The sequence below is a fragment of the Natator depressus genome, chromosome 9 (assembly GCF_965152275.1).
Source record: "Natator depressus isolate rNatDep1 chromosome 9, rNatDep2.hap1, whole genome shotgun sequence".
NCBI classification, from domain to species: Eukaryota; Metazoa; Chordata; order Testudines; family Cheloniidae; genus Natator; species Natator depressus.
This window is the reverse complement of record NC_134242.1, coordinates 34,313,055-34,338,985: the sequence shown is the minus strand read 5'-3', so window position 1 is coordinate 34,338,985 and position 25,931 is coordinate 34,313,055. Positions and strand designations below refer to the sequence as shown.

The window sequence follows — 25,931 nt, the reverse complement described above, 5'->3', positions numbered from 1 at the left end:
GTCAGAATGTATACTTAGTCCCACTTCCTAAGCGAAGTAGGCAGTCATGGAATAAGAGGGAAGGTCTTATGGATCCGTAACTGGTTAAAAGATAGGGGGGAAAGGGTAGGAATAAATGGTCAGTTTTCACAGTGGAGAGAGATCCCCCAAGGATCTGTAATGGGAACAATACTGTACCAGTGATGGAAAAAGGGGTAAGCAGTGAGGTGGCAAAGTTTGTATGTGATACAAAATTACTCAAGATAGTTATGTCCAAAGCTGACTGCAAAAAGTTACAAAGCAATCTCACAAAACTTGGTGACTGGGTAACAAAATGGCCAGTGAAATTCAGTGTTGATAAATGCAAAGTAGTTCACACTGGAAAACATAATCCCAACTATACATACAAAATGATGGGATCTAAAATAGCTGTTGCCACTCAAAAAAGAGATCTTGGAGTTATTGCGGTAGTTCTCTGAAAACCTCAGCTCAGTGTACCGCCGCAGTCAAAAAATGACAGAATGTTAGGAACCGTTAGGAAATGGATAGATAATAAGACAGAAAATATCATAATGGCCACTATATAAATCCATGGTACTCCCACACCTGGAATACTGTGCGCAGTTCTGGTTGCCAAAGGACATCATGGTCAAAAAAGGTATATTACAACTGGAAAAGCTACAGAGAAGGGCAACAAAAATGAACAGGAGTATGGAACAGTTTCTGTATAAGGAGAGATTAAAAAGACTGGGATGGCTCATCTTAGAAAAGAGATGACTGGGGGGGGGATAAAATAGAGGTCTATAAAATCATGAATGGGGTGGTGAAAATGAATAGGGAAGTGTTATCTACCTCTTCACATAACACAAGATCCAGAGGTCACCACTGAAATTAACAGGCAATAGGTTTAAAACAAACAGAAGAAAGTATTTCTTCACACAACACACAATCAACCTGTGGAATTCATTTCCAGGGAATGTTGTGAAGGTTCAAAAAAGTATTAGATAAGTTCATGGAAGTTAGGTTCATCAATAGCTATTAGGCAGGACAGTCAGGGATGCAATCCCATGCTCTGGTTGTCCTTAAATCTCTGAGTGCTAGAAGCTCGGACTGGACGATGGGATGGATCACTCAATAATTGCTCTGTTCTGTTCATTCCCTCTGAAGCATCTGGCAATGACCACTGTCAGAAGACAAGATACTGGGCTAGATGGACCACTGATCTGACCAGGTATGGCTGTGCTTAGGAGACTGTGGCTCAAGCTAGTCTGAGTCTCTGCTGAACCTATTCACAAATTAGTGCAGCATTGTAAGCAAATCCTGGGTAGAGTTCAGGCTGCTTCTACACACTGTGGTGATCGGTGTATTGAAATGACATTGGCCCCGGCCTGGCAAGCATTTCAGAGCATGAATAGCTTTACAGACCTGAGTAGTCCCATTAGTCCATAAAGTACTCAGGTACATAACTGCAGAAACAGGGCTGTAAAACAGTCAGTCAAATCAGGCTCCCATAATGGCCTTAATGTATGTAATTTGATAGCACAATGACCACTGCAGGCTGTAGCCTTAGAAAGGTCGATTTGAATGAAAAATCTCCTGAAAATAGCTAGTGAGAAGTTGTTGATTAATAATATATATTTTTCAGGCTGTGCTGCTCCAGGTTCCACCTCCTCAAAAAAACCCACAAAAATAATAGGTGCTGTTGTCTTTCACTAAAATCCTGAAATGAGCATTTTTCATGTTTATAATCGGTCTGACCTAACTTTGATTTAATCAAGATAAATAAGGGCCATTTTGAGAAAAGGGAGACTAATAACACAAACTACCCATTAAAAGAAAAAAAAAGAATAAATTGAACAACTGCTAACTTCTCTGAATTACAGTAACTCCTCACTTAACGTTGTCCCGGTTAACGTTGTTTTGTTGTTACATTGCTGATCTATTAGGGAACAAGCTCATTTAAAGTTGCGCAATGCTCCCTTTGTCCCGTGGACAAAGCAGCTGCCTGCTTTGTCCACGGCTTGCAGGATTCTCTGGAAGAACAGCCCCTCCTTGCGGGGATTAGAACCAGAGGGGGCCAGTAGCCCCCCCATCAGCTCCCCTAAATTCCCTGTAAAGTATGTGGCTCGGCAGCTGCCCAGCAGCAGTTCAGCTGTCCCTCCCCCCACTGCTGTGCTGCTCCTGCCCTGCCCTCTGCCTTGGAGCTGCTCTTGGGAGTTTCCTGCTTGCCGGGGAAGGGAGGTGCTGATATCAGGATGTCCCGCTCCGTACCCCCTCTCCACAAAGCGGAGGAGGGGGACAGGGCTCCGGGACAGAATGGAAGGAGCTTGCTGGAAGCTGTTGCTTCCTGTCTGAACTGGCTGATCTGCGTAAAAGGACAACGTACTTGAAGTGGGGTCAGCGTACTCAAAGGGGCAGTGCATGTCTCTCTCTCTCTCTCTCTCTCTCACTCATGCACGCACCTCCCAGCACTTTGGAAAGTCAGCACCTGTGCAGCCGTGCATGTGCTGTCAGGAGGAGGGAGTGGTGGATAGCCCCGCTGGATAGCGTGGGCTCATCCTCATGTTCAGTTTTTTCAGGGAAGTGTTTGCAGCTACTGCCCTGCATCTATTGTGTTTCCTCCCTCCTGCCTCAGTCCATGCTGCCTTGTAGAGTGTCAGGCTACATTAACAACAGCATATTAACCCTTGAGGGCTCAGCCGAGTGCTGGTTCATCATTTAGCAGCAAGGCATTCCCTGGGAAATATTCCACCCTCTTACTCCACAACCTCACCCAAGCTTCACAGTCATTCATTGCTGTGTACAATATTAAACTGTTTGTTTAAAATTGTTTAAAACATATACTGTATATGTATATAATGTCTTTTGTCTGGCGAAAAGAATTTCCCTGGAACCTAACCCCCCACGCCATTTACATTAATTCTTATTGGGAAATTGGATTCACTTAACATCATTTCACATAAAATTGCATTTTTTAGGAACATAACTACAACGTTAAGTGAGGAGTTACTGTAATTGTCTGTGGATTCGGCTGTACATTAAGTAGCTAATCATTAAGTGATTTGCATTGATGATGTTTCTGAATATCCTCACTCATGAGCAAGGAAGGGTCAGCATAATCAGATAATTCAACATGCTTTAAAAATGGTAAGAATGTTAAAAGAACCTTCCAAGACCATAGCTGATCTGTCAGCTACAAAATATAAGAATTAGAATAAAGCCAATAACATCACATAAAAAGGAGCAAGGTTCTCAACAGATAAGGCTACTGCTCAGTATGTTAAGAACCAGGCTGTCCTTGCCAATGGTCAGGACAAGAGGCTGGCCTGGTGGTTGGAGCAGAGGTGACCAGGTGTTCTGGCCTGAGCCCAAATCAAGAACTGAGTTATCAAGTCCAGGGAGCAAGCCAAAGCCGAGATCCAGGAATGAGGAGCTCAGGGTCAGAGCCAGAGCATCAGCTGGGGCAGGGGTATGGTGACTATACGTCCCATTTCGGCTGGGGCAGTCTCCTTTTTAAGTCCCGTGCCAGACATCCTGACTTTTTTGGTAAAGCTGGGTATTTGTCCCATTTGCTTTTGCCAACTGATCATCATTGGCAGGAGCAAACAGGACAAATGCCCAGTTGTGCCAAAGTGGGGTATGCCCCCAGTAGAGGGGTGCAGAGGAATGTTTGGGGAGGCAAGTGGCGGCACCAGGCAGCAGGGCCCGGGCTGTCAGCCTCAGGTTGGTTGGCTTGGGTGAGTGGTGACGCCAAGCAGCTCGGACTAGCCCTGTGGGGAGGGAAGCTCGGGCAAGCCTGGTCGGGGGGCTTGGGCCAGCCCCACCTGTTGTCCCATTTTCACTTTGGGAAAGAGGATCACCCTCGGCCGGGAGCACATATGCAGGCATGGAATTCTATTGAATAGCTAGAGTCCCAGCCCTGCATCAGGGTTTAAGAATATGTCTGCTGGAGCCTTCAGCCAGTCAGAGGAGCAGGTTCATTAGGTGAATCAGCAGAGGGCAATAAGCTGTGTCTGGATTCAGCTGTGGGTCCCTGAAACAATAGAGGGGATCACTCTTATAACTTGTTTCTGTGGCAAGATATTCAAGCTTAATGAAGAAAGATCAAGTCCTTAAATTTCTCCGTATGAGTTAGTATTGTACCCCATCCAGTGGCAGATCTTGGTATTGCATTATTATCTCTTTTCTCCTATCTTCCTTGAAATGTGTTAAATCACTTGATGATTCCCTGCTCTGTTCATTCCTTCTGGGGCACCTGCCATTGGCCACCGTCAGAAGACAGTATACTGGGCTAGATGGACCTTTGGTCTGACCCAATATGGCCATTCTTATGTTCTTATGTAACCGTTGCTGTTTGCAGTGTTGTAGCCATGTTGAACACGGATATTAGAGAGACATGGTAAGTGATGCAATATCTTTTATTGGACCAAGTTCAGTTGGTGAAAGAGACAAGCTTTTGAGTTTACATAGATCTGAAGAAGAGCTCTGTGTAAGCTCGAAAGCTTGTCTCTTTCATTAGCAGAAGTTGGTCCAATAACAGGTATGAACTCACCCAGCTTGTCTCTTAAATGTAACCAAACTACTCATTTTCGAAAGTTATGTTCGTCTGTGATACAAAATCCACAGATACCTTATAACACAGTCCATATCTCTTGGGGTTAGCCCAAAGACTCAGGAGTTACTCCAGCTGATAATTGGCCTTGTTTATTTATTTAAATTTTGTTGCATTTCAGAGCCCACTTAAAAATCTGTATTTGTTTTTAAAGGGGTGGTTAGACTAAGAGATTTCCACTTGTCTATAGCCAAAACATTACTACATTTCCTTCCTTTTGTACTCTTCCTACATGTGAATTTAATAACACGATGACCAGGACTTGTCAATGATGGAGGTAGGCGATGCTTTAAAACAAAATTATTAATTGGTCACAAATTCCATTGGGAATGAAACCTCATTTTTATTACATTTTAAAACTCTGGAATACTCATCCACCTTAAAACAAAACTCCATTTCAAAGGCATCTTTATAAAGTAATGAGAAAATTTGCTCCAAGAAAATTAATAAGCCACTCCCTCCTTCTGTCCTAGCTTATATGTTTCTGGTTACTTTTGTTATTATTATTTAGTATTTGGTATTACTTCTTGCCTATTTTTTCTGCCCCAAAGAGCTTAAATCCATATTTTGTTATTTTTAACTCAAATGCAGCTCTGATGTAAACTGTCATAAAATACTTATCTTCAATGACAATTTCTGTACTAATTTTATGAATGGTTTGCATATGTATTCAAATTCCTCCCCCCTACAGCCAACTTTTTTGTAAGATGCCAATATAAGTAATTATGATAAAAAATAGTGTTAATGTAACATCTTCATACTTTCTGTGTCTTAGCAAACATTTTTACGTACATTGATAATTTTAAAATAAGAATTCCTTCTACTAACAGTACCGAGAAAGATTGGTGTGGCTGGAACTTTTTCTGAGACTCTATGCGTGTTTGGAGGGCAAAATGTCATGCCAAGCTACTTTATGTTATTCACATAGGCACTGATTCAGGAAGGCACATAAGCATGTCTTAATTCTATCCCTATTCAGAACAGCACTTAAGTATGTGCTTAAGTCCCATTGAGTTGCCATATGTTTAAAGTTAAGCCTGTGCTGAAGTGCTGTCATGAATAGGGATATTTTCCTAAACTGGGACCATGGGTACACAGCCCATCTTATGAGCCTCTGAGCCTGGGGCAACAGACTTGGACTCACAGGGCTTGTGTTACGACACTAAAAATAGCTGTGTAGATGTTGCTGCTTAGGTTGGAGCTTGGGCTCTGAAGCCCACCCTTCTCCCTAGGCTCCCAAGCTCCAGCCCGAGCCACAATGTCTACACAGCTACTTCCAGTGCTGTAGCATGAGCCCCATGAACCTGAGTCTGTCGGGCTGGGCTCAGAGACTCGCTGCTGGTCGCTGTGTAAACATATCCAAAGAGACCAAATGTTTCAGATCAAGAATGTATTAAATAGCTTTACCCAGCCAAAATAAATCCTTCAAGCCCCCTTTAAAAATCACATAACTACTTTTAACTCCGTATCTGGTTCTGAAAATATCAGCCACTGCGAACAACCTGCACTCATGAAAAGTGGTATTGAAAAGGAACTGACTGGGAGTATTTTTACATGTGTGTCTAAGTTTCTTTGACTTTCTTTTACCTATGGTCTGGCAGTCTTGTGTTGTATGACAGTGAATGGCCTGTGTTATCTATAGATGACAATATCAAATGGTTTTAAACTATGTGGCCTAGTTCTCCATTTCCCTGAGGCCATGTAATGCTGCTCTGGCAGAGTAAAGGGTTCTAAAAGTGGGTGGAAATGGCCACCTCTCAAGTTGGTGTAGAACTAGCATAAAGGCTCTAAACTGCTGCTGGAATAGCACTGGTGCTCCTTGGAGTGCTGTGTTCAGCTCAGCTTTCTTTATGGTCCACCTCGCAACCCCAGCATATTCAACAGAGAAAGAGAGTGTAATTTAACCCTATTATTCTGCTCATGTGGTTTTAGCCTCCTGTGTTTCCTGGCCATGGGTTAGTTGTCTGAACTTGGCCTTAGGCTAATCTGAAAGTTTTCAGTCGAAATTTGCATTTAAACTGGCTGTGTAGCTTCATCTATGTGACTTGGAACAGTAAAAACAGCATTTTTTAAAGCAAACAGCTATTTTATGCTACCTAAACAGCTACATTATATTTCACTAATAGTTTGTTTCTTTACATGGTTCACATATGGGGATGGAGTGGAGTGGAATGGAATGGTTTGCCCACCCAGTTACACAGGAGCAGCTATCAGTTTTGCCAACTGGGACTTTGGAGTTTTTCATTGGATCAGAATTCTGGGGCTGGTGGAAACTAAGCAAATTATATAGAGTTGTTTGCAAGAAATGTGTGTCAGCTGCATTGTTAAGACCACATCTTCTGCCAGCTAATCTGTGTGCTTTACAATAAGATTAAACACAGAGGTGCAAATAAAAGCTAAGAGGTACCCCAAATAATTAGTATCTCTGAAATAAATTATCAGAAGGAAAACACAGGGATAGTTCTAAGGACTTGTTTGTTATGCTGTTTGCAGGGTGAAAAAGGATTTCCTGGTGTTCAAGGTGTACCTGGCCAGACAGGTTTCCACGGCCCTGAGGGACCTCCAGGGCCTCAGGGACCCACGGTAGGTTGCTGACTTGTGTGTGTGTATGTGTGTGTGTGTGGTTTCAGAGTTTACAATTTTGCTCAGAAATGTTGTAAAATATACTTAGTCAGGATCTACAGAGTTGCTGCTTGGCTAGTTACTGAAAGTACTTGATAAGAGCAGAGGCATAACACTTCTGCTGCCTGATGACTAGCACTAGAGCCTATGGACCATATTCAGAGGGGAGTCCAAATAAGAGTAAATGACACATAGCTACAGAACTATGTCTTATTCTGCTTTCCCCCCTTGCTTGTTACTCTGACATTACTCATTATATTGCTTCATAGACTGGGGCTGGTCTACACTAGAAAATTAGATCGACCCTGCTACATTGCTCCAGGGTATGAAAAATCCACATGCCAACCTAAGTCCCCGTGTAGATAGCACTAGGTCAATGGAAGAATTCTTCCATCAGCCTAGCTACCACCTCTCGGGAAGGTGGATTACCTACTCTGATGGGAGAACCTCTCTCATCAGCACTAACAGTGTCTACACTGAAGTGCTACAGCAGCTCAGTTCATAGGCGCTGACTCCATGGGTGCTCCAGCCCTGGAGCACCCACAGAAAAAAATTAGTGGGTGCTCCCACCGGCAACCAGCTCCCCCCTCCCTCCCAGTGCCTCCCGACCACCGCAATCAGCTGTTCCGTGGTGTGCAGGGGGCGTGGGGGGAGCAATGACAGGGCATGCTTGGGGGAAGGTTTGGAACTGGGTGGGAAGAGGTGGGGGTGGAGTGGGGGCGGGAAGAGATAGGGCGGTGTGGGGGCTTGGGGGAAAGGGTCAGGTGGGGGCGGGGCCTGGGGAGGAGCAGGGAGGTTGAGCACCCCCAGGACCCGGAGGAAGCCAGCGCCTGTGGCTCAGCTGCAGCGCTGCAGCATTTTAAGTATAGACAAGCCCTTTGACTCTCACCCACTGACTGCAGCACTGTATCATTTACATGTCCCCACTGCATACATCACCTCTGAATTTTGCGTACTGAGGGCACGTCTACATTGCAAAAAAACCCACAGCAACAAGTCTCCAAGCCCAGTCAACTGACTCCGGCTCATGGGATTCACTTGTGGGTCTAAAGATAGCAGTGTAAACGTTCCCACTCAGATTGGAGCCCGACCTCTGAAACCCTGCAATAGGGGAGGGTCTCAGAGCCTGGACTCCAGTCCAAGTGGGAACGCCTGTATTTTTAGACCCATGGTGCAAGCCCCGAGACCCCAAGTCAGTTGACCCAGATTTTGAGACTTGCAGCTGCAGGGTTTTGTTTGTTTTGTTTTTAGTGTAGTCATATCCTGGGTGTAATAGAGGGATACGGCTTGGCTGAAATTTTCCATCAAAACTGTTTCTAACTGTTTTTTGATTTTCTATACTGAACAGTTCTTTTGCAAAAAGTGATTGCTTTCTATAGACTCTGTAGCTTTTCTGCTGAAAACTTTTGGGTTTTGAGTTTTTGGCAGAAAACTTAAATATCTGTGGAAAATGTCAATCAAAGGGTATTTTTGTTTTTTGTCAAAACTTTCCATGAGGGTTTTTTTTTAAATTATTATTATTATTTTTTTTAATCAGGCTCCTTCAGTGTAACTAAGTAACATTCACGCCAAGAGGCTAGCAGAGAGGGATGTAGCAAAACAACTAACAGGAATGTGCCATAATGTCTCTGTTGAAGTAGATCAGCTCCTGCTGGGACTTACACAATGAGGAGCTGGAAGAAGGTGTAAGTTCAACTTACACAACATTAAGAGGTTTAAAGAGATATAAAGAAGTCCTAAGTTTAAGGGAGTTTACAACAGCATGATGGCTGTCACAGGTCCAGTCAAGCTCCCGCTGCTGGACACTCACTCACCACACTGCTGTGTGTGTTTAAGCCTCTAGATTCTGAACAGAGCCCATATACTGTTCCAGTCTTGAGGCCTCCGGACACACTCTTGGGGTACAGATCCTTTGTCTAGCACCCCATCCTGAGAGATGCAAACATGCAGCCCACTGCTAAGCCCCTGGAATCAGAGCTAACCACTCAGACTCCCTCATTGTTTAAATACACCCTTTCCCAGAGCTTCAGCCCTGGGGAGTTCTGAACCCACAGTTTACCACTTCAAGGGATACATGGTAGGTGTTACACATACAACGTGCACAAGCTTTGCACAGGATTCTAACACCATCGCATTTAACTGCATCAGAAATACACAGGTCTATACCAAAACAATAAACCCTACATGAGTTTCCCTGCCTCAGTTTCCTCACCACTCCAGCACACTCTTTGGGTTCTGGTCATAGTGATCTGGGGCATCCAGGATCTTTCTGCTGCAGCGCACGGCTTGTGTTCTGAAAAATGGAGCCTTCTCTCCCCAGCTAGGCTTCTCTCACCTCGGCTGGTCCGTCCCCTTCTTTCCTCCTGCTTAAAGCTTCTTTTGTGGCCCTGTGAGTCTCTATATGTCCCACCACCAATACCTGAAACAGACAAGCTGGAGGAGGTGGCTTATAGATCAGAGTGCAGTCATTAAAGTTAAGTACTCTCCATTGTGCTTAGTTTGGTGTGTATTTGCTACAGGTCCTGTCAGCCCATGGTGTATACACATAGTCATAGAGGCATTCATTCCATGATACAATAATTTTCATAACAGTGACTTCACAATATTAACCAGAATTCATAAGTTGTATGGACACATTCCCCGAATACCACAATAACATCTATTGCATCTAATGTCATCCTCTTACACATCACCTCTAAATTTTGCCCTCTCTATTTACAGTTGGTATTATTGCAGCCCGTCATTTAATCAGAATGTTTTTATATGTAATATTTTAATTTTATATTCAATGCAATAGAGCAGTGTGTGTGTAAAGACTATCCATACAGGACAAACACAATAACATTGAGCCACTGATTGTGATGTGGAGTGATTTCTTAACAATTTGCTATCCAAGAACTATATCTATCATCATGAGAAATGCATAAAACCAAACTGGTGCTACGACAAATAATAAAACAAAAGAAAAGTGGGAAAAGGAGAAGAAGGAAGCCTCTTCAATGATCTCTTCTCATTGATTCATAAGAGTGTCAAGCTGCATAGGGATTTGCACTGTGTCCTGGAAGAGTGGAAAGAATAAACATTCACAATTATTTAATTAGTTTATTAAAAATTCATTTTATTTTGTCTCAGACAAAGAGTTCTGTTATCAAGAAATCACCTCCTCAAACAACAAATTACTTTGTGTGTAAATAAATCCTCCTTGTAATTTTTGTTTGGATACTGTTTCAATATTTGGTATAAATCCATGCAGTGTTTGCAAGAATGTTGCAAAGGTATTTTGTTCAACTGGTTAAAAAAATGTTAAGTGGAACAAATGCACTTTTATCAAAGGGGAAGTGACTCAAAAGTACAAATATTAACTCCAGTAGGAATGTTTGTGAATAAGGATGGTCCTATCCAACATGGACCTCTCCACTGTTATGCAATCCTTTGCTATCTCCTGGGTGGACTGTTGTAATGCATTCTGTTTACTTTTACTTTGAGGCCTCAAAGTAATGTATAAACACACATACTCCAGTATTCTAGCCCCTGCAGTCTTTCAGTTCCCTTTTGGGTGCAATGGAAGGTGCTGGATATTGTCTATAAAGCCTTAAATGACTTGAGACTTAACTCTCTCAGTGACCACCTCCCCAAATAGCACTGTTGTTTTTTGTTGGGGTTTTTTGTGCCTCTAATGGGATAAATACCTTCTGAATAATCAGAGGGTATGGTAGAGGCTGGGATTTGTACCAACTGTTGTGAATTTTTGTTCATGTTAATTTCTTTAATGCACGGATGTGAACAATAAAAACAAAATAAATGAGTTGTGTGTTCTGATCTTGGCATTATAAATATTGCACAAAGATTTCATACATGTTTTTTTTTTCTGTTTGGTGTTTTAGGGTTTTCCAGGCCTGATAGGTTTAGTCGGACCCAAAGGTGAAAGGGTAAATATATATTTAAGCAAACTTTTAACGTATTATGTATCCTGTTTATTATTAAAGTGATTTAATGACTGCCTTTTCTATAAAATCAAACAAAAACACCACATTATGTTACTATATTTTGAAAAATGTGGCACTGAACTCCCATTTTTTCCTTTTTTAGAACTGTAGCTGCTGTTTTCCAATTTGCTGTGCTGCATATATGAGATTTCATGCATGTGTTTGTGAAGTATTGGCCTGTATTATGTAGGAGTCAGACTAGATCATAATGATCCCTTCTGGCCTTAAAATCTGTTAATCTCCATGTAACAGTTTACAGTCATATGAGGTGTACCAATGGAATAGTTAGGTAAAGTGTAGTAGTCATATAAAAATCCCCTGATAGACTACCTTCTGTTAATGCTTATTGTTCTTACAAATGGAGTAAAAAATGTATTGCATGCATTTTTCCTATTAATTTGTATTATTCTTTCTCTGTTTCTTTTTGTATCATTAGGGAATGCTAGGATTTCCTGGTTTTTCAGGTCTCCCAGGTCTTCCAGTAAGTAAAATAAAACTAGATAAACCGAGGCCTGGGCTACACTGGACGGGTGAGGGGTGGGGGTGTTTCAAACTAAGATACGCAACTTCAGCTACACTATTCGCGTAGCTGAAGTCGAAGTATCTTAGTTCGACTTACCTGGCCGTCCTCACAGCGGCGAGTCAACCGCGGCGGCTCCCCCGCCAACTCCGCTTACTCCTCCTGCTGAGGTGGAGTACAGGCATCGATTCGGGGATTGATTTATCGCTTCTAGACGAGACACAATAAATCGATCCCTGATAGATCAATCACTACCCGCCGATCTCGCGGGTAGTGAAGGCATACCCCAAGTCCTCTACTTATACAGCATTTCAGTATTCCCCAACCTAATGTCAATGTCAGCATTGTCTCTATCAATTAACCTAAAGATTACAATCTTGGTATCAACAATTCTTATTCACCATAATGGTTTAAGAACAAATTGTAATCCATCCATCCAGATACTGTATCCACGTAAACTATTTCAGTATAGTTACAGGGGAATATAAATGTTCAGTAACAAGACTCTGTCAATTTTGAACTTGTTTAGGGTGAACCAGGAAACATTGGTCCGCCTGGAGGTGCAGGAATTCCAGGATGCAATGGTCCAAAGGTAGGGATCAAGTAGAACGTGATGATAATGGGGATTGCCAAGAGCTAAGCTTAAAAATCAGTGAATACTGCCCAAAAGCATTCTCAAGCATTTTCTCAAATGCACGGCAGAGTTCTTTTGTTGCAGCTTGCAACTTCACTGGTTGATCGGAGAGAAATTATGTTCACAAGAATAGTCATGGAAAGCAAAAGTGTTGCAAGTACTTGTGTGACAATCTTTTCTTTGTTTTCTATGTTGTTTTTACCTATCCTGAAGATGCAGGATGATGGGAAGTGGAATAATCATAAGCAATTTCACTCAGCAGTTTGAAATTCTATGTTCTGTATTGTGCTTTGGGCCTCTATTCTTGGTATGGGTATGAGTCCTGAATTGCAGCCTGAGGAAAAGTTAAAGCCTGTAGTTAATCACTTTATTTCAAGTTTTCATTTTATTTGACCCCAAAATAGTTTTCAGCTAGCCTTACAGTCATAGGCATAGTTTGGGTGGTGCAGGGGGGCATTGTCCCCCCAAACAGAGGGGAGGTATCGGGGGGAGGGTCATGCGCCACTCCTCTCCTCCCCATTTCTGCAAGCATTGAGCTGCCCTGCGGGGCTTGCTCTAATCAGCCTGGGGTCGGGGGAGAAAGGGGCTTAGTCATTCCCATACTGCTCTTCCCCTTCTGCCCCCCCAGCACTTTTCAGCTGGTGGGAAGCAGCTTTTCTCCTATGCTCTGGGTCCTCCTTCAGCAGATGAATGCCGCCTCCTGGGTCCTAGTGCCCACTGCTTTCCTCTACAACCATGAGTGCCCGCGCAGGGGGACGGACGACCGAGTGGGTGGGGTGAGGAGAAGAGACAGTGGGGAAGGGGGGGTAGAATGGGGCAGGGGGAAGAGAAGGGGATATGGAAATGAGCAGGGGGAAGCAGGAACCCGGCATGTGGCATCCCCTGGGCAGCAGCAGCTCCAGCCCGAGCAGGGAGGCATCCGCAGCAGCACCAGAGCAGCGACTTCACTGCAGCAGCCAGTGCCAGAGTGGCTGCCAGCAGCAGCTGGGACTCCCCCTTTACACCGTCCCCACCTCCCCACCACCACCAGCAGCCCAGGTACCACTTAAGGTGGCGGGGAGACAGCCAGCGAACCAAGGGGACTGGCTTCAGCATGTACATGTGCATGCATGTGCCTGGGCTCACTTTGCCAACCCAGATATAACAGTCAAACTACGCCTATGCTTACAGTAAAGGAAACTGAATATTCTGTAATACTCTTAAGAGCACAGGAAAGGACTAGTTAATCATGGATAAATAAACAAAATGGATCAGTGGCTTTTGTAACAATTACGTTTATTATTCGCAGGGTGAACAAGGATTTCCAGGGCCTCCAGGGCCAGGAGGTGCTCCGGGCAAACCAGTAAGTGGTAACATTAAGCATAATGTGCATTTCTACCATATAAAGCCCTTAATTCCTTAAAGCTTAAAACCCTTAACAGTTGTTGATATATTAATTAATTAAGCCCCACAATGCACCTGTGAGGTGGGATAATATTAGTATCCCCACTGGCTGGAAAACTGAGTGAAAAGGTTAAGAGAACATTTTCAAAAGTGACCTGATTTTGGGGGCCCAATTTGAAACACATTGGCTCTGAGCTTCACAGGTGATGGACACCTGCAGTTCTTGCTGGCTTTGGTTGAAGTTGTGGATGCTCAGTACTTTCTGCATATCAGGCCTTGGGTGTCTCAAGCTGGGCATCCAAAAACAGGAGGCACCCAACATTAGAAAATACTCTTTAAAAATGTAAGCCTAAGTGACTTACTCAAGGTAAGTCAATGACAGAAGCAGAACCCGGGATTCGTGCTTTAACCGCTAGTGCTTGATTTGCTCTACAGAAATTATATCAAAGGTAAACTATAAACAAGGAATAAAAGTGGAGCACTGTCATTGGCACAAAATCTGCTCCCCTCTAAAGATATATATTTTTTTCTATTTTAAAAAGTCCTCCTACACGCCCAAAAAAGTCAGGCCGCACAAATCAAATTTATAATAATTTTGAAATCCCAGCTGGTAGGCTGGGCCACTTTCCAACAACAAATCCATTCTTCTGAGATTGCAGTCTGGCGCACAAGGCATGAAATTCATCCTTGTGCATCAGAACCAACCAAGGTTACTCACCCATGCATTCATGAAAATAGGTCATTTTCTTAAGTTTGCCTCTACTAAACATCTTGACTGTCCTTATCACCTGTGTTATCAGTTGCCTTTTTTAATGATATGTTTTTTATTATTTTTACTGTCCCGAGGGTATTGATGGCTTCAAAGGAGATAAGGTAAGTTATTCACAGTATGTTGTATTGAATATTCATTGAAAAGCAAAATTTTGAATTTGCACAGCTGTTGGTAAAAGATCTATAATAGCTATCTTCATCCACTGCAGCTAGAGAGTTTATTTCCCAGAAGAAGAGCAATGCAGCTAACACCAGAATCTAGTATACGATTGCCACATTCATCCTTGGTTACAATTCAATATTTCTTATTTTCTGTGATTACTATTACTGAGTGTTGTAAGAGTATTTTTTACAAACACACCAAGGACCAGGTCCCTCTCCCAAAGAGCTTATAAGTGCCATGCAGACACTGGAAAAGAGTTCAGATCAAAGGAGTTCAGAAATTATTAGGAAGATCATTTTTGGAAAGTGTCAGAAGAGTGTGTTTGAAGAGGAAGATCATTCTAACCACAGGGGCAGGAAGAAAGGAGGCATGCAGATGAGTTACTGTGAAAAGTCAAGTGCTGAGTCTAGTTAGTATGAGCTCTGTTTCATTTAAACACAGCTGTGTGTTGCCCACCCCAGGGGTTGCTACAGGAAGAATTCTTCCTTGAGGGAGAATTCTTCCCAGAATGCCCAAGCACGTAGACTGCAGAATGCCTGTACTGCTACATGGCTTTATGAAAATGCAGTACTCTCTTCTGTGCACAGGGACCAAGGCCATGACCTTTTTTCCTGCCTCACCTCCTTGACGGTGTCTTGCAGCCCCACTTGCCTGGAGATAGCAATCTGCACGCTCCACAGAGTTCAGGCAAATATGCCTGACTGCTCCGCAGATTATCAAAGGGAGCTCCCTAAGCCCCCCCACCCTTCATGTACACTAGTGAAACAGTTGAACACAACATGAATCTGAAATATTTTGGGTCTGATTCTTCACTACATTATCCTGATTTCACATTAGTGTAACTCTGATTTCAGTGCAGTTCCACTGGATGAAAACCAGAGTAACACAGCAGTGAATCAGAACCTTTTCCTTTAAGAAGTTGTTACAGTTTTTTTAAAATACAGCAGCGTTGTACAAAGACTTTGGAGATGACCATGATAATGTGGTCTGAATTACTTTCATCCTGTTATCAGCGCTCTTACCCTGGTGGGAACAAAGACACAAATAAACAATAAAGCAAAGATGACTTCTGATGTAAGTGATACAAAGAAATAAAACGAGATTTTGGCCCTGCTTGAATGTTTTACGCTAGGAACTGGTTTTATATAAAGAACTTGTCACCGTCAGTTACATGATGCAATTACTTTTGGGCCAGATTCTGATCTTAGTTCCCCCAGTGTAAGTCCACAGTAACTCTAATGAAGTCAGGTGTAACTCAGATCGGGTCAGAAAGAGGCTCTCTGTATTCTGTTGGAGATTATGCAAAATGCCAATAATAGAACTCTTGTAATAAAATCCAATAAACATACCCTTAAAAAAAAAGTTAGATAAGACCAGGTATGTGTGTGAAGGAAATATGTGTAGGTCTAAAAAGAAGGAGGTTCATAAGGACTAAGAAGTACAGATCATATGTACATATCGTGTAGTATGTACTGAATATTGATTTTTTGGGGGTAGAATTGTCCATAATGGACAATAGCCAGCATTAGGAGATTTCTGATGTTGGATTTCTCTACTGTATATCTTACTGTGAGCTTTATTGCCTCAAGTTATACAAACGAGTTTCATAATATAACAGTTGATGAGACTTTTTTCATTTACTTATTGTCAAGGGGTGCCCTGCAAGTGGATATGACCCAGGATATGACAGAAGGGGTGACCCTGGATTACCAGGAATTACTGGACGCCAAGTAATTAAAAGAATTTACATTGTGCTATGTATATTTTTTTTTAAAGTAATGTATTATTGTTCTTAAATCAGAAAGTAACTTCAGTTCTCAATGTGATATTGGGTTTATATTATAAAGGTGAGAGATATAAAGTTATTCTTTCTATCGCTTTCAAAATTCAAATTTTCCCAAGCCAGGAGGGGTTAGTTTTGCTTACTAGGACTGGTGATGTTTACTGTATTTGTTAAGTGTATGGGAAAGGGAGTGAACAGTGAGGTGGCGCCATTTGCAGATGAGTCAGCATTAATTAGGGCAGCGGTTCTCAAACTTTTTTTTTGCGGACCACTTGAAAATTGCTGAGGGTCTCGGTGGACCACTCAATGATCTTTCCAAATGTTGTTTGTACCATTAGCTAACCATTGTAAAGTGCTTTGGATAAAAGCGCTATATAAAAAACATAATAATTAACTTCTTTTGTTCTATAAATAAAAGCGAACAACTCGTATTTTAATATCAGTCGTACCTTTCTAATGCAATGGATGTGCCCTCTCTCCCTCAGTGCAGCAGCCACCGAGCTGGGCTGGGAAGAAGAGGGGTCTCTCCCTCATTGCAGCAGCCACAGAGCCGAGGCTGGGAAGGAGGCCCATCTCTCCCTGGCAGCCGCAGCCCTGGAGCTGGGGAAAATCACCTCTTTCTCTGGCTGCCGCAGCCCTGCACATCCCAAATTCCCCCACCCCCTCTTCCCCCCAGAACCACCACGTCACCTTACATGTGCGTCCTCTCCAGGGTCCAGGCACCTAATTAGTGGAGCCATGCCTGCAAAGCTCCACTAATTAGGTGGGTGGCCCTTCATTCTCTCGTGTGCGGCCACCCAGGCGCACACCTTAGAGGGAACTGTCCGCAGACCATCTGAATGGAGCTCGCGGACCACTGGTGGTTCACAGACCACAGTTTGAGAAGAAATATTCCATCTGGGTGGTTATTCCATAACTGTCCACAGAGGGTATGTCTAAACCGTAAGGTAAACTCAGGGTTTGATCTCAGGCTAAAGCCTGTTCTGTCTTCCATCTACATACAAATCGCACTAACCCAGGTCACGGACCCAGGGTGCCAAGACCCACAGGGTAGAGGGTTCGAGCCTCAGTCAAGCTGGGAGCTAGGGTTCAAGCCCTATTTTTTTGCAGTGTAGGTGCAGTCCCATTGGACTCATGTTCTGGGAGTCCACCAAAAGTATCCCACAATCCCATAGGCTGACTTTCTTTGTTGTCTGGACAGTCAAGTTTGGTGGACAGTCAGATTTTCTCATACTACTCCACAAACAAAGGGCTAGAGTGGCTACATATTGAGAGGACACTAAGAAGTCTGGGATAATGGTGGTTGGACTAAGGCCCACATAATGCTGTGTAGATCCTGGAGCCCCAGGTTCGGTCCCAGGGTCCAACAATTTCTAGCCTGGGGTTTCAAATGAGTGTAGATGCTCAAGCCCTAGGTTAACAAACCCGAGGTCTGCTAACTCGAGTTCTACTAGCTCTGGGCTGACATTGCAATGTAGACATACCCTAAAGGACTGACGGCACCTTCCTTTGGATATGGCTGTTTTCACAGACAGGATTCAGGATTATTAGGAAGACTACTGGTTTGATCCAGGATTGCAGTTCTTTTGTTCATAAGCAGACCTGCCCAATTTATCGCAAATTTGACCAAGTAATATTTGTGAAATAGCTGTAATGATTTCAGTGGAAAAACTGTAATTTTTCCATTGAGCGTTTTTGGTTCTATAGTAATAAAACCCATACTTAAAAAGTTATTTTTATCATTAATATAAAGACATTAAAAACAAAAGCCTAGATTAAATAATATTTAACTGAAACATGAAAAGAATAAAATTAAGAGATAACTTTGCTTCTATGACTGTAACTCACTCTCCAGTGCCCAGATATTTCCATGCGTAGTGGATCATTTATATTCTTGCATTTTCTTAACATCAGGAAATTTATTCTCATTTCTTGTTTAATATAAAGGGTGAACCAGGTCCTCGAGGACTCCAAGGGCTAGTTGGACCACAAGGCCCTCCGGGATCTTCAGTGAGTATAAAATCAGTATATTTTTATGATTTAAGGCTGGGTGTTTCCAAGGAGCCTAAGGGAGTTAGTCACCCATTTCCCAAGAATATGTGCCATTGACTCCTATAGTTTGAAAATTCCATGAGTGTGTAAAATCTGTAAATTCATATGTCTGACAGATTTGTTTTTATTTTATGTTTGCTAATTAAAGAATAGATTTTCAAGAGTAGCTTCAATTTGTGTGGGCATAATTTTGCATCTTCAAATAATTGCACATATATTTTTTAAATTCACATTTAATTCCAGTTATACACATAGTGTTTGCACTTGCAAATCAGGTGTTTAGACATACTACTGATATTTGTATCCACAATGAATTGTAGGCGCAATAAATAAACCATGGCAAGACCTGGATGAAAATCTGGCACCAGAAGCTTGATCCAGAACCCACTGAAGTCAACGGAAATACTCCCATTGACTTCAGTGGGCTCTGAATAAGGCCTTATATCAGGTCTGAGGATTCTACTATTTACTATTTTACTGTTCTGTTTTTTTTCTTTTCATTTCATTTTGTTTTCTCTAGGGTGTTTCAGGGAGAATGGGACTTCCAGGACGTAAGGTATCCTGAGATTTGCTATAAAAATTAAAACTCTTAAATCAAATGTAACATCATTTTTTCATTCATTATTTATGGGTGCTTTTTAAAACAAGAAAAAAATAATGTTTTAAAAACTCTTTTGTAGGGTGTCATGGGGATTAAGATCATAGGAACCAAAGGAATAAAGGTAACTATGTAATATAATTATAACATTAGAAAGTTTTGCTGTGGATTTCTTCTTACTATGATGAAATCTTTTGAAGAGGAAGTACCGTGAAGCAAAAATAATTTGCTCTATATACGTGAACGGAGAATCTTTGCAGACTACTTTCACTGGAGTATGGGGACAAGGTAACATTAAAGGACAAACTGTCTTCACATAACTGAAAGATAGAAGCAGGCTAACAGTTTAAGAGGAAGCTTAACTTCTTGGAGCCAGTAGTCAGTATTTACTAATAAAAAGTAGTAATGTGGTTTACATTACATTAGCAATACAGTGTTTGGAAATCCTGTTCCTCCACTAGCCAATTGAATAATAAATAAAGTTGAGTTGAATAATAAATAAACTAATAATAGCTGTCATTCTTAGATGCTCTGATCCTGCCTTTTTAAGTGTTCATCTTTGTGGTGCTTTCTGAAACTCCAAGAATATCTTCCAAGAAAACCTCCAGTGTTATACCATAAAAATAGGATGTTTTGTCACTCACACTATTATATCACCCCATGATCAAATGTGCCTCAATGCAAATTACAAGTGACCATAAGCAAATGTATTGTCTTGTAGACCCCAATCTTGCAATTGGATCCTGGCAAGTGGATCTTTACATCCATGAGGAGTCCCAGCTTAGTCATTGGAGTCCTCATGAATGCAATTATTTGTCTGTGCTGATCTGATTACAGGAGTTGGGCACACTGAAATTAATGTTAGTTATGTAATCACCTAGCTGGTAAACATATTTATTGAAATTGTCTTGGCTAAATTCCTAAAAATGGAACTGATGACCTCAGGTGACCTTGACTCTTCCAAATTCTAGCTAGCGAGCCTCACAGAAGACATTACTATATTTCTTGTAAATTGTTACTGATAACATACGCAAAATAACACATGAATGGCTGAAAGCTGTTTAAAATGCCTGCTGATGGTTTTTAGGATTTTTTCTGTTCTCAGCAGCCCTCAGTGAAAGAGTGCACTAAAATTCCAACATTTTAGGTCAAATGTGAAAGCTGATTGTGTGAGGCAGCAATCTATTACAGCCATCTATCTGTATTCTATTAGGCTGCAGTCTTTAAAAGAATTTAGCAAAGGGACTGTGTTTTTACTAACAGGTTAACGTCATCAGAATGGGAGAAGAACTCCAACTGCTATGAGGAGAGATTCTTTAAAAAACGATTAGGGAGAAAGTGATGCTATATTGGTTTTGTAGAAACTGCATTGGAAACAACATTTATATCTGTGAGCTATTTCTAGATACTGTGATGTCAATAAACATACACACCTCTACTCTTCTGCTTGTAGAAAAGACAGAAATAACATTGAAAGTCATACACTTTCTGTGCATCTTTTTAAGTGAAGGGGTGGGTGAATAAATAACTGTATCTACAGCAAACAGGGAAAGATTAAGAATGAGCTCTCAAAACTGGATACTCTCATAAAAAAACAACCTTCCACACAAACTTCCTCGTGGCTGAACTTTACAAAAACTAGACAAGCCATTTACAACACATGCTTTGCTTCTCTACAAAAGAAAAAGGACACTAAACTATCTAAACTACTACATGCCACAAGGGGCCACAACAGTGGTTCCCTCAACCCACCCAGCAATATTGTTAATCTACCCAACTATACTCTTAGCCCAGCCGAAGAATCTGTCCTATCTCGGGGCCTCTCTTTCTGCCCCTCCACCCCCATGAACATGATACAGTTCTGTGGTGACCTAGAATCCTATTTTCGACGTCTCTGACTCAAGGAATATTTCCAACACACCTCTGAACAACATACTAACCCACAGAGACCTTCCTACCAAGACTACAAAAAGAAGGATTCTGGGTGGACTCCTCCTGAAGGTCAAAACAACAGACTGGACTTCTACATAGAGTGCTTCCACCGCGTGCTCGGGCTGAAATTGTGGAAAAGGAGCATCACTTGCCCCATAACCTCAGCCGTGCAGAACACAATGCCATCCACAGCCTCAGAAACAACTCTGACATCATAATCAAAAAGGCTGACAAAGGAGGTGCTGTCGTCATCATGAATAGATCGGAATATGAACAAGAGGCTGCTCGGCAGCTCTCCAACACCACTTTCTACAAACCATTACACTCTGTTCCCACTGAGGGTTACCAAAAGAAACTACAGCATTTGCTCAAGAAACTCCCTGAAAAAGCACAAGAACAAATCCGCACAGACACACCCCTGGAACCCCGACCTGGGGTATTCTATCTGCTACCCAAGATCCATAAACCTGGAAATCCTGGACACCCCATCATCTCAGGCATTGGCACCCTGACAGCAGGATTGTCTGGCTGTGTAGACTCCCTCCTCAGGCCCTACGCTACCAGCACTCCCAGCTATCTTCAAGACACCACTGACTTCCTGAGGAAACTACAATCCATCGGTGATCATCCTGGCCACTATGGATGTAGAAGCCCTCTACCCCAACATTCCACACAAAGATGGACTACAAGCCATCAAGAACACTGTCCCCGATAATGTCACGGCTAACCTGGTGGCTGAACTTTGTGACTTTGTCCTCACCCATAACTATTTCACATTTGGGGACAATGTATACCTTCAGATCAGCGGCACTGCTATGGGTACCCGCATGGCCCCACAGTATGCCATTTTTATGGCTGACTTAGAACAACGCTTCCTCAGCTCTCGTCCCCTTATGCCCCTACTCTACTTGCGCTACATTGATGACATCTTCATCATCTGGATCCACGGAAAAGAAGCCCTTGAGGAATTCCACCATGATTTCAACAATTTCCATCCCACCATCAACCTCAGCCTGGACCAGTCCACACAAGAGATCCACTTCCTGGACACTATGGTGCTAATAAGCGATTGTCACATAAACACCACCCTATACCGGAAACCTACTGACCGCTATTCCTACCTACATGCCTCCAGCTTTCATCTAGACGACACCACACGATCCATTGTCTACAGCCAAGCTCTACGATACAACCGCATTTGCTCCAACCCCTCAGACAGAGAAAAACACCTACAAGATCTCTACCAAGCATTCTTACAACTACAATACCCACCTGCTGAAGTGAAGAAACAGATTGACAGAGCCAGAAGAGTATCCAGAAGTCACCTACTACAGGACAGGCCCAACAAAGAAAATAACAGAACGCCACTAGCCATCACCTTCAGCCCCCAACTAAAACCTCTCCAACGCATCATCAAGGATCTGCAACCTATCCTGAAGGACGACCCATCACTCTCACAGATCTTGGGAGACAGGCCAGTCTTTTCTTACAGACAGCCCCCCAACCTGAAGCAAAAACTCACCAGCAACCACACACCACACAACAAACCACTAACCCAGGAACCTATCCTTGCAACAAAGCCCGTTGCCAACTGTGTCCACATATCTATTCAGGGGACACCATCATAGGGCCTAATCACATCAGCCATACTATCAGAGGCTCGTTCACCTGCACATCCACCAATGTGATGTATGCCATCATGTGCCAGCAATGCCCCTCTCCCATAGAGTATTAACTTTATTTGAATAATCTTTCTTTTTATTTTCAGGGTGAACCTGGATCAACAGGACCCCCTGGGCCCCCAGGAACAGTTATTGTGACATTAAGCGGACCAGATCATATGAAGGTAGTAAAATAATTATTTATAAACCAAGTTGTGTGTTTTACCTTGAGCCACATTTGCTTTGGGTCATATACACAGTTGCTTTGCTCTGGGTCACAAGACAGAAGTTTCTCAGTATTTATATTGTTGGTATTTTATATTTATTCTATTTTCTCCTTCAGAGCCCAGCCCTCTCCTAAGCACACCTTCATATGTCATATAGAATGATACAGGGCAGCTTAGACATACGACCTCTTTCCATCCACATCCTTATATTCCATGCACCCCCCACACATTAAAAATGAAATTCCTCTCAACTTTTTGTCGGACATGTGTCGAACCAATAGAACATTGAGAGGTTGTGCATTGAATGAGACTGTCTTGGCAATTAAAAGGACAGTCTTGTGACTGAATCACTGGTCTGGGACTCAGGAGGTTTAGATTCAGTTCCCAGTTTTGCCACAGACTTTCTGCATGACCTTGGGCAAGTCACTTGAACTCAGTTCAGAGTTAGGTGCCTAACTTGCTTAGGCACTTTTGAAAATCCCACTAGGTACCTAAATAGCTTTGAAAATCTGGCCCTTAATGCCTCATTTCCATATCTGGAAAATGGAGATAATAATATTTTCTTTCTCCCGCTCTTTGTCTTCTCTATCTAGATAACAAGCTCTTCTTATTATATGTTCATACAGCAGTGATAGATGAGGCAACAATACCAATATGCACATGTGCACAGTGCCAATGGGATGTTAGTGATCATTTGTAAAAAGCCTGTTGTGGAAACAAAAAACAGTGGGTATGTGCAAAATAGAACACTTTCAACTTGGCCAAACCAAATGGATTTTCAGTAGACTGAGAAAGGCTGTGTTGACCTATAGCCCATGTCCCTGACAAATTTCAAGTTTTTATCCCAAATCACTGAGGCCCAGATCCTCAAAGGTATTTATTAGGCACTGATATCCGATTGAAATCAGTGGGAGTTAGCCACCTAGATAACTTTGAAGGTCTGAGCCTGAGTCACTAGAGCTGTTCCAAAAAGGCTCACAAAAATATTTTTATACAAGTAAAAGTGTATTTTTCCCCCTTTTCACTTGAAAACAATTAAACTGTTTTTGTTCAAACTTTCCAAAAAAATTGTACTCAGGTTAAGAACAAACCTGGAAAATTTCAGCCCAAGAGGCAAACATCTGAGAAAATGATTGGTCCCTTGATTTGCAAATGGCAAATCACCTCAGTCACAGATAGTGATAAAAATTGCCAACTTTTCTACCTGCTTAATCAGGCTACTAACATTATCTCTGCCTTACCCAGATCAAGCTTTTAATTTGTTTAATTAAAATGTGTTTGTAATTTTGGGTTTCCCTGTGTATAAAACACCTAAGAGTTTTTTTGGAGGCACTGAAAAATCTGAAAGACTAAATAAATATTTTATTTTGTTGTGACAGGACTTGAAAGGAGAGAAAGGAGAGAAAGGATCAAGGGGTCTCCCAGGACCTGTTGGGTCATTGGTAAGTGATCAAAGTAAATCTCTCAAAATCCAGGACCTTCATACAGCATCACATTCACATGGAAAATGTTGCTATTTGGAGTCCATATTTATACTCCTTGGTCTAGCCATCAATTAAGATCTATTAACAGAAGCTGTAATCAGACTTCATTGTACAAGGTAATAAAATAATACAAAATGGATTAAGGTGCAAAAATGTGAATCTGAAAATATGTGTGGATTTGTTACAGGGTTTTCCTGGAGATTTTCAAAGTCAAAAAGGTGACCCAGGAGAGCCTGGCCCGCAGGTACGTGTGAAAAATTAAACACTTTAAAGTGTCATTCTTCTCTGAAAGCATTTCTGTGTTATTGTGGAGTTCCAGCTTTGTCTTTCAATGACTTCCAGAGCAAATTTACTAGGCTTTTAGGTGAAAAGAGATTTTTGTCCAGTGAACTCAACCTGGAATCTGAAAGTCAAGTGAGTATTCTTTCTGGCACATGCTTCCTGAGCTGTACTTAAAACTCAGTTGAGGACGCACTTCTGCATATCATAGAGCAAAGGTTCTATGGTTGGAACTTGGTCAACAGTTCTGTTATGATGCATGAGCCAGAAAGGAATCCTGCTCACTCTCCAATCGATGCAGTGACTGTGCAATGCTAGCAGGAGTAAAGATATTTTAAGTAGACATATTTTTGTCAATTAAGGCAGAAGACATGACTCTCAATACATTCCACTCCAACACGTCTGTGGAGAAAGGAGCCATATTTAGTTACTTTTCTTACCATATCAGTACTTCATACAGTTTCAAAGGACTGACTCCAGTGTTTGAAATATTGCATGTAAATAATAAGACTGATAGCAATGAAGGTATAATGAGGTTAAGTTTATCTCTGCACATTTTGAAAAGAGTTTAATAGACAGGTGTGAATGCAAGTTTTTATAATATTTGTAGGAAGCATATAGATTTGAGAAAAAACAGGAAATGTATTCAAAGAATCAGTTATCAGCCTTTGAGCCTGCTAATTTTGTACCACTTACTTATGGTGTGATCCTGCAGCCCTTCCTCACATCAAAGTCTCATGGGCTTCAATAGCTTTAATTATATGAGTAACAACTGCAAGACTGGGCCTGTAATGTGCTTAGATTGAATTTATGATGATTATGGGGTTCTCTGAGATCCTCTGATGAAAGATGCTATTTACAGTAATTTGCGATATTATTTTTATAAAAAGGTAAATTATGAAAAATCTCTTTTCTGTTTAACTTCTTAGTGCAAAATAGTAAATATTTATGTTGCCCAACAAGTCAGAGCTTCTCATGATTCCTCCTCAGCCTCCGCTGCTTCTTCCCTTCACTGTCTCTTCTTCACAAGTGCACTTGTGATGGCCACCCTCTTGGCCAACATTGTGAGGCTTGAACAGGGGGCTCCAGAGCTAAAAGCATGAGGCGTTACTCCTTCAGCTAAAGAGCCAAGCCTCTGCTGGGAGCTGTAACAACTCACTTCCTCTGTGAATTGTCACTAAGAGGGCCCTGAACACAAACACACCAGAGGGTACATGCTGTCCTCTCAGACTTGCAATCTCAGTG

General features: G+C 42.0%; 1 protein-coding gene across 1 annotated transcript in view; it reads left to right on the top strand.

Annotated features, from left to right (window-relative positions):
- The window catches only part of COL4A3 (collagen type IV alpha 3 chain), a 108,055-nt gene that overhangs the window by 24,319 nt on the left and 57,805 nt on the right, over positions 1 to 25,931 (top strand). Inside the window, exons 3-15 of the mRNA XM_074963896.1 lie at positions 7,085 to 7,174; positions 11,098 to 11,142; positions 11,636 to 11,680; positions 12,249 to 12,311; positions 13,642 to 13,695; positions 14,583 to 14,609; positions 16,323 to 16,400; positions 18,401 to 18,463; positions 19,026 to 19,061; positions 19,186 to 19,227; positions 22,804 to 22,881; positions 24,303 to 24,365; positions 24,595 to 24,651. Of these exons, the coding sequence (XP_074819997.1) occupies positions 7,085 to 7,174; positions 11,098 to 11,142; positions 11,636 to 11,680; positions 12,249 to 12,311; positions 13,642 to 13,695; positions 14,583 to 14,609; positions 16,323 to 16,400; positions 18,401 to 18,463; positions 19,026 to 19,061; positions 19,186 to 19,227; positions 22,804 to 22,881; positions 24,303 to 24,365; positions 24,595 to 24,651 (741 nt within the window). The remainder of the gene's footprint in view (positions 1 to 7,084; positions 7,175 to 11,097; positions 11,143 to 11,635; positions 11,681 to 12,248; positions 12,312 to 13,641; positions 13,696 to 14,582; positions 14,610 to 16,322; positions 16,401 to 18,400; positions 18,464 to 19,025; positions 19,062 to 19,185; positions 19,228 to 22,803; positions 22,882 to 24,302; positions 24,366 to 24,594; positions 24,652 to 25,931) is intronic.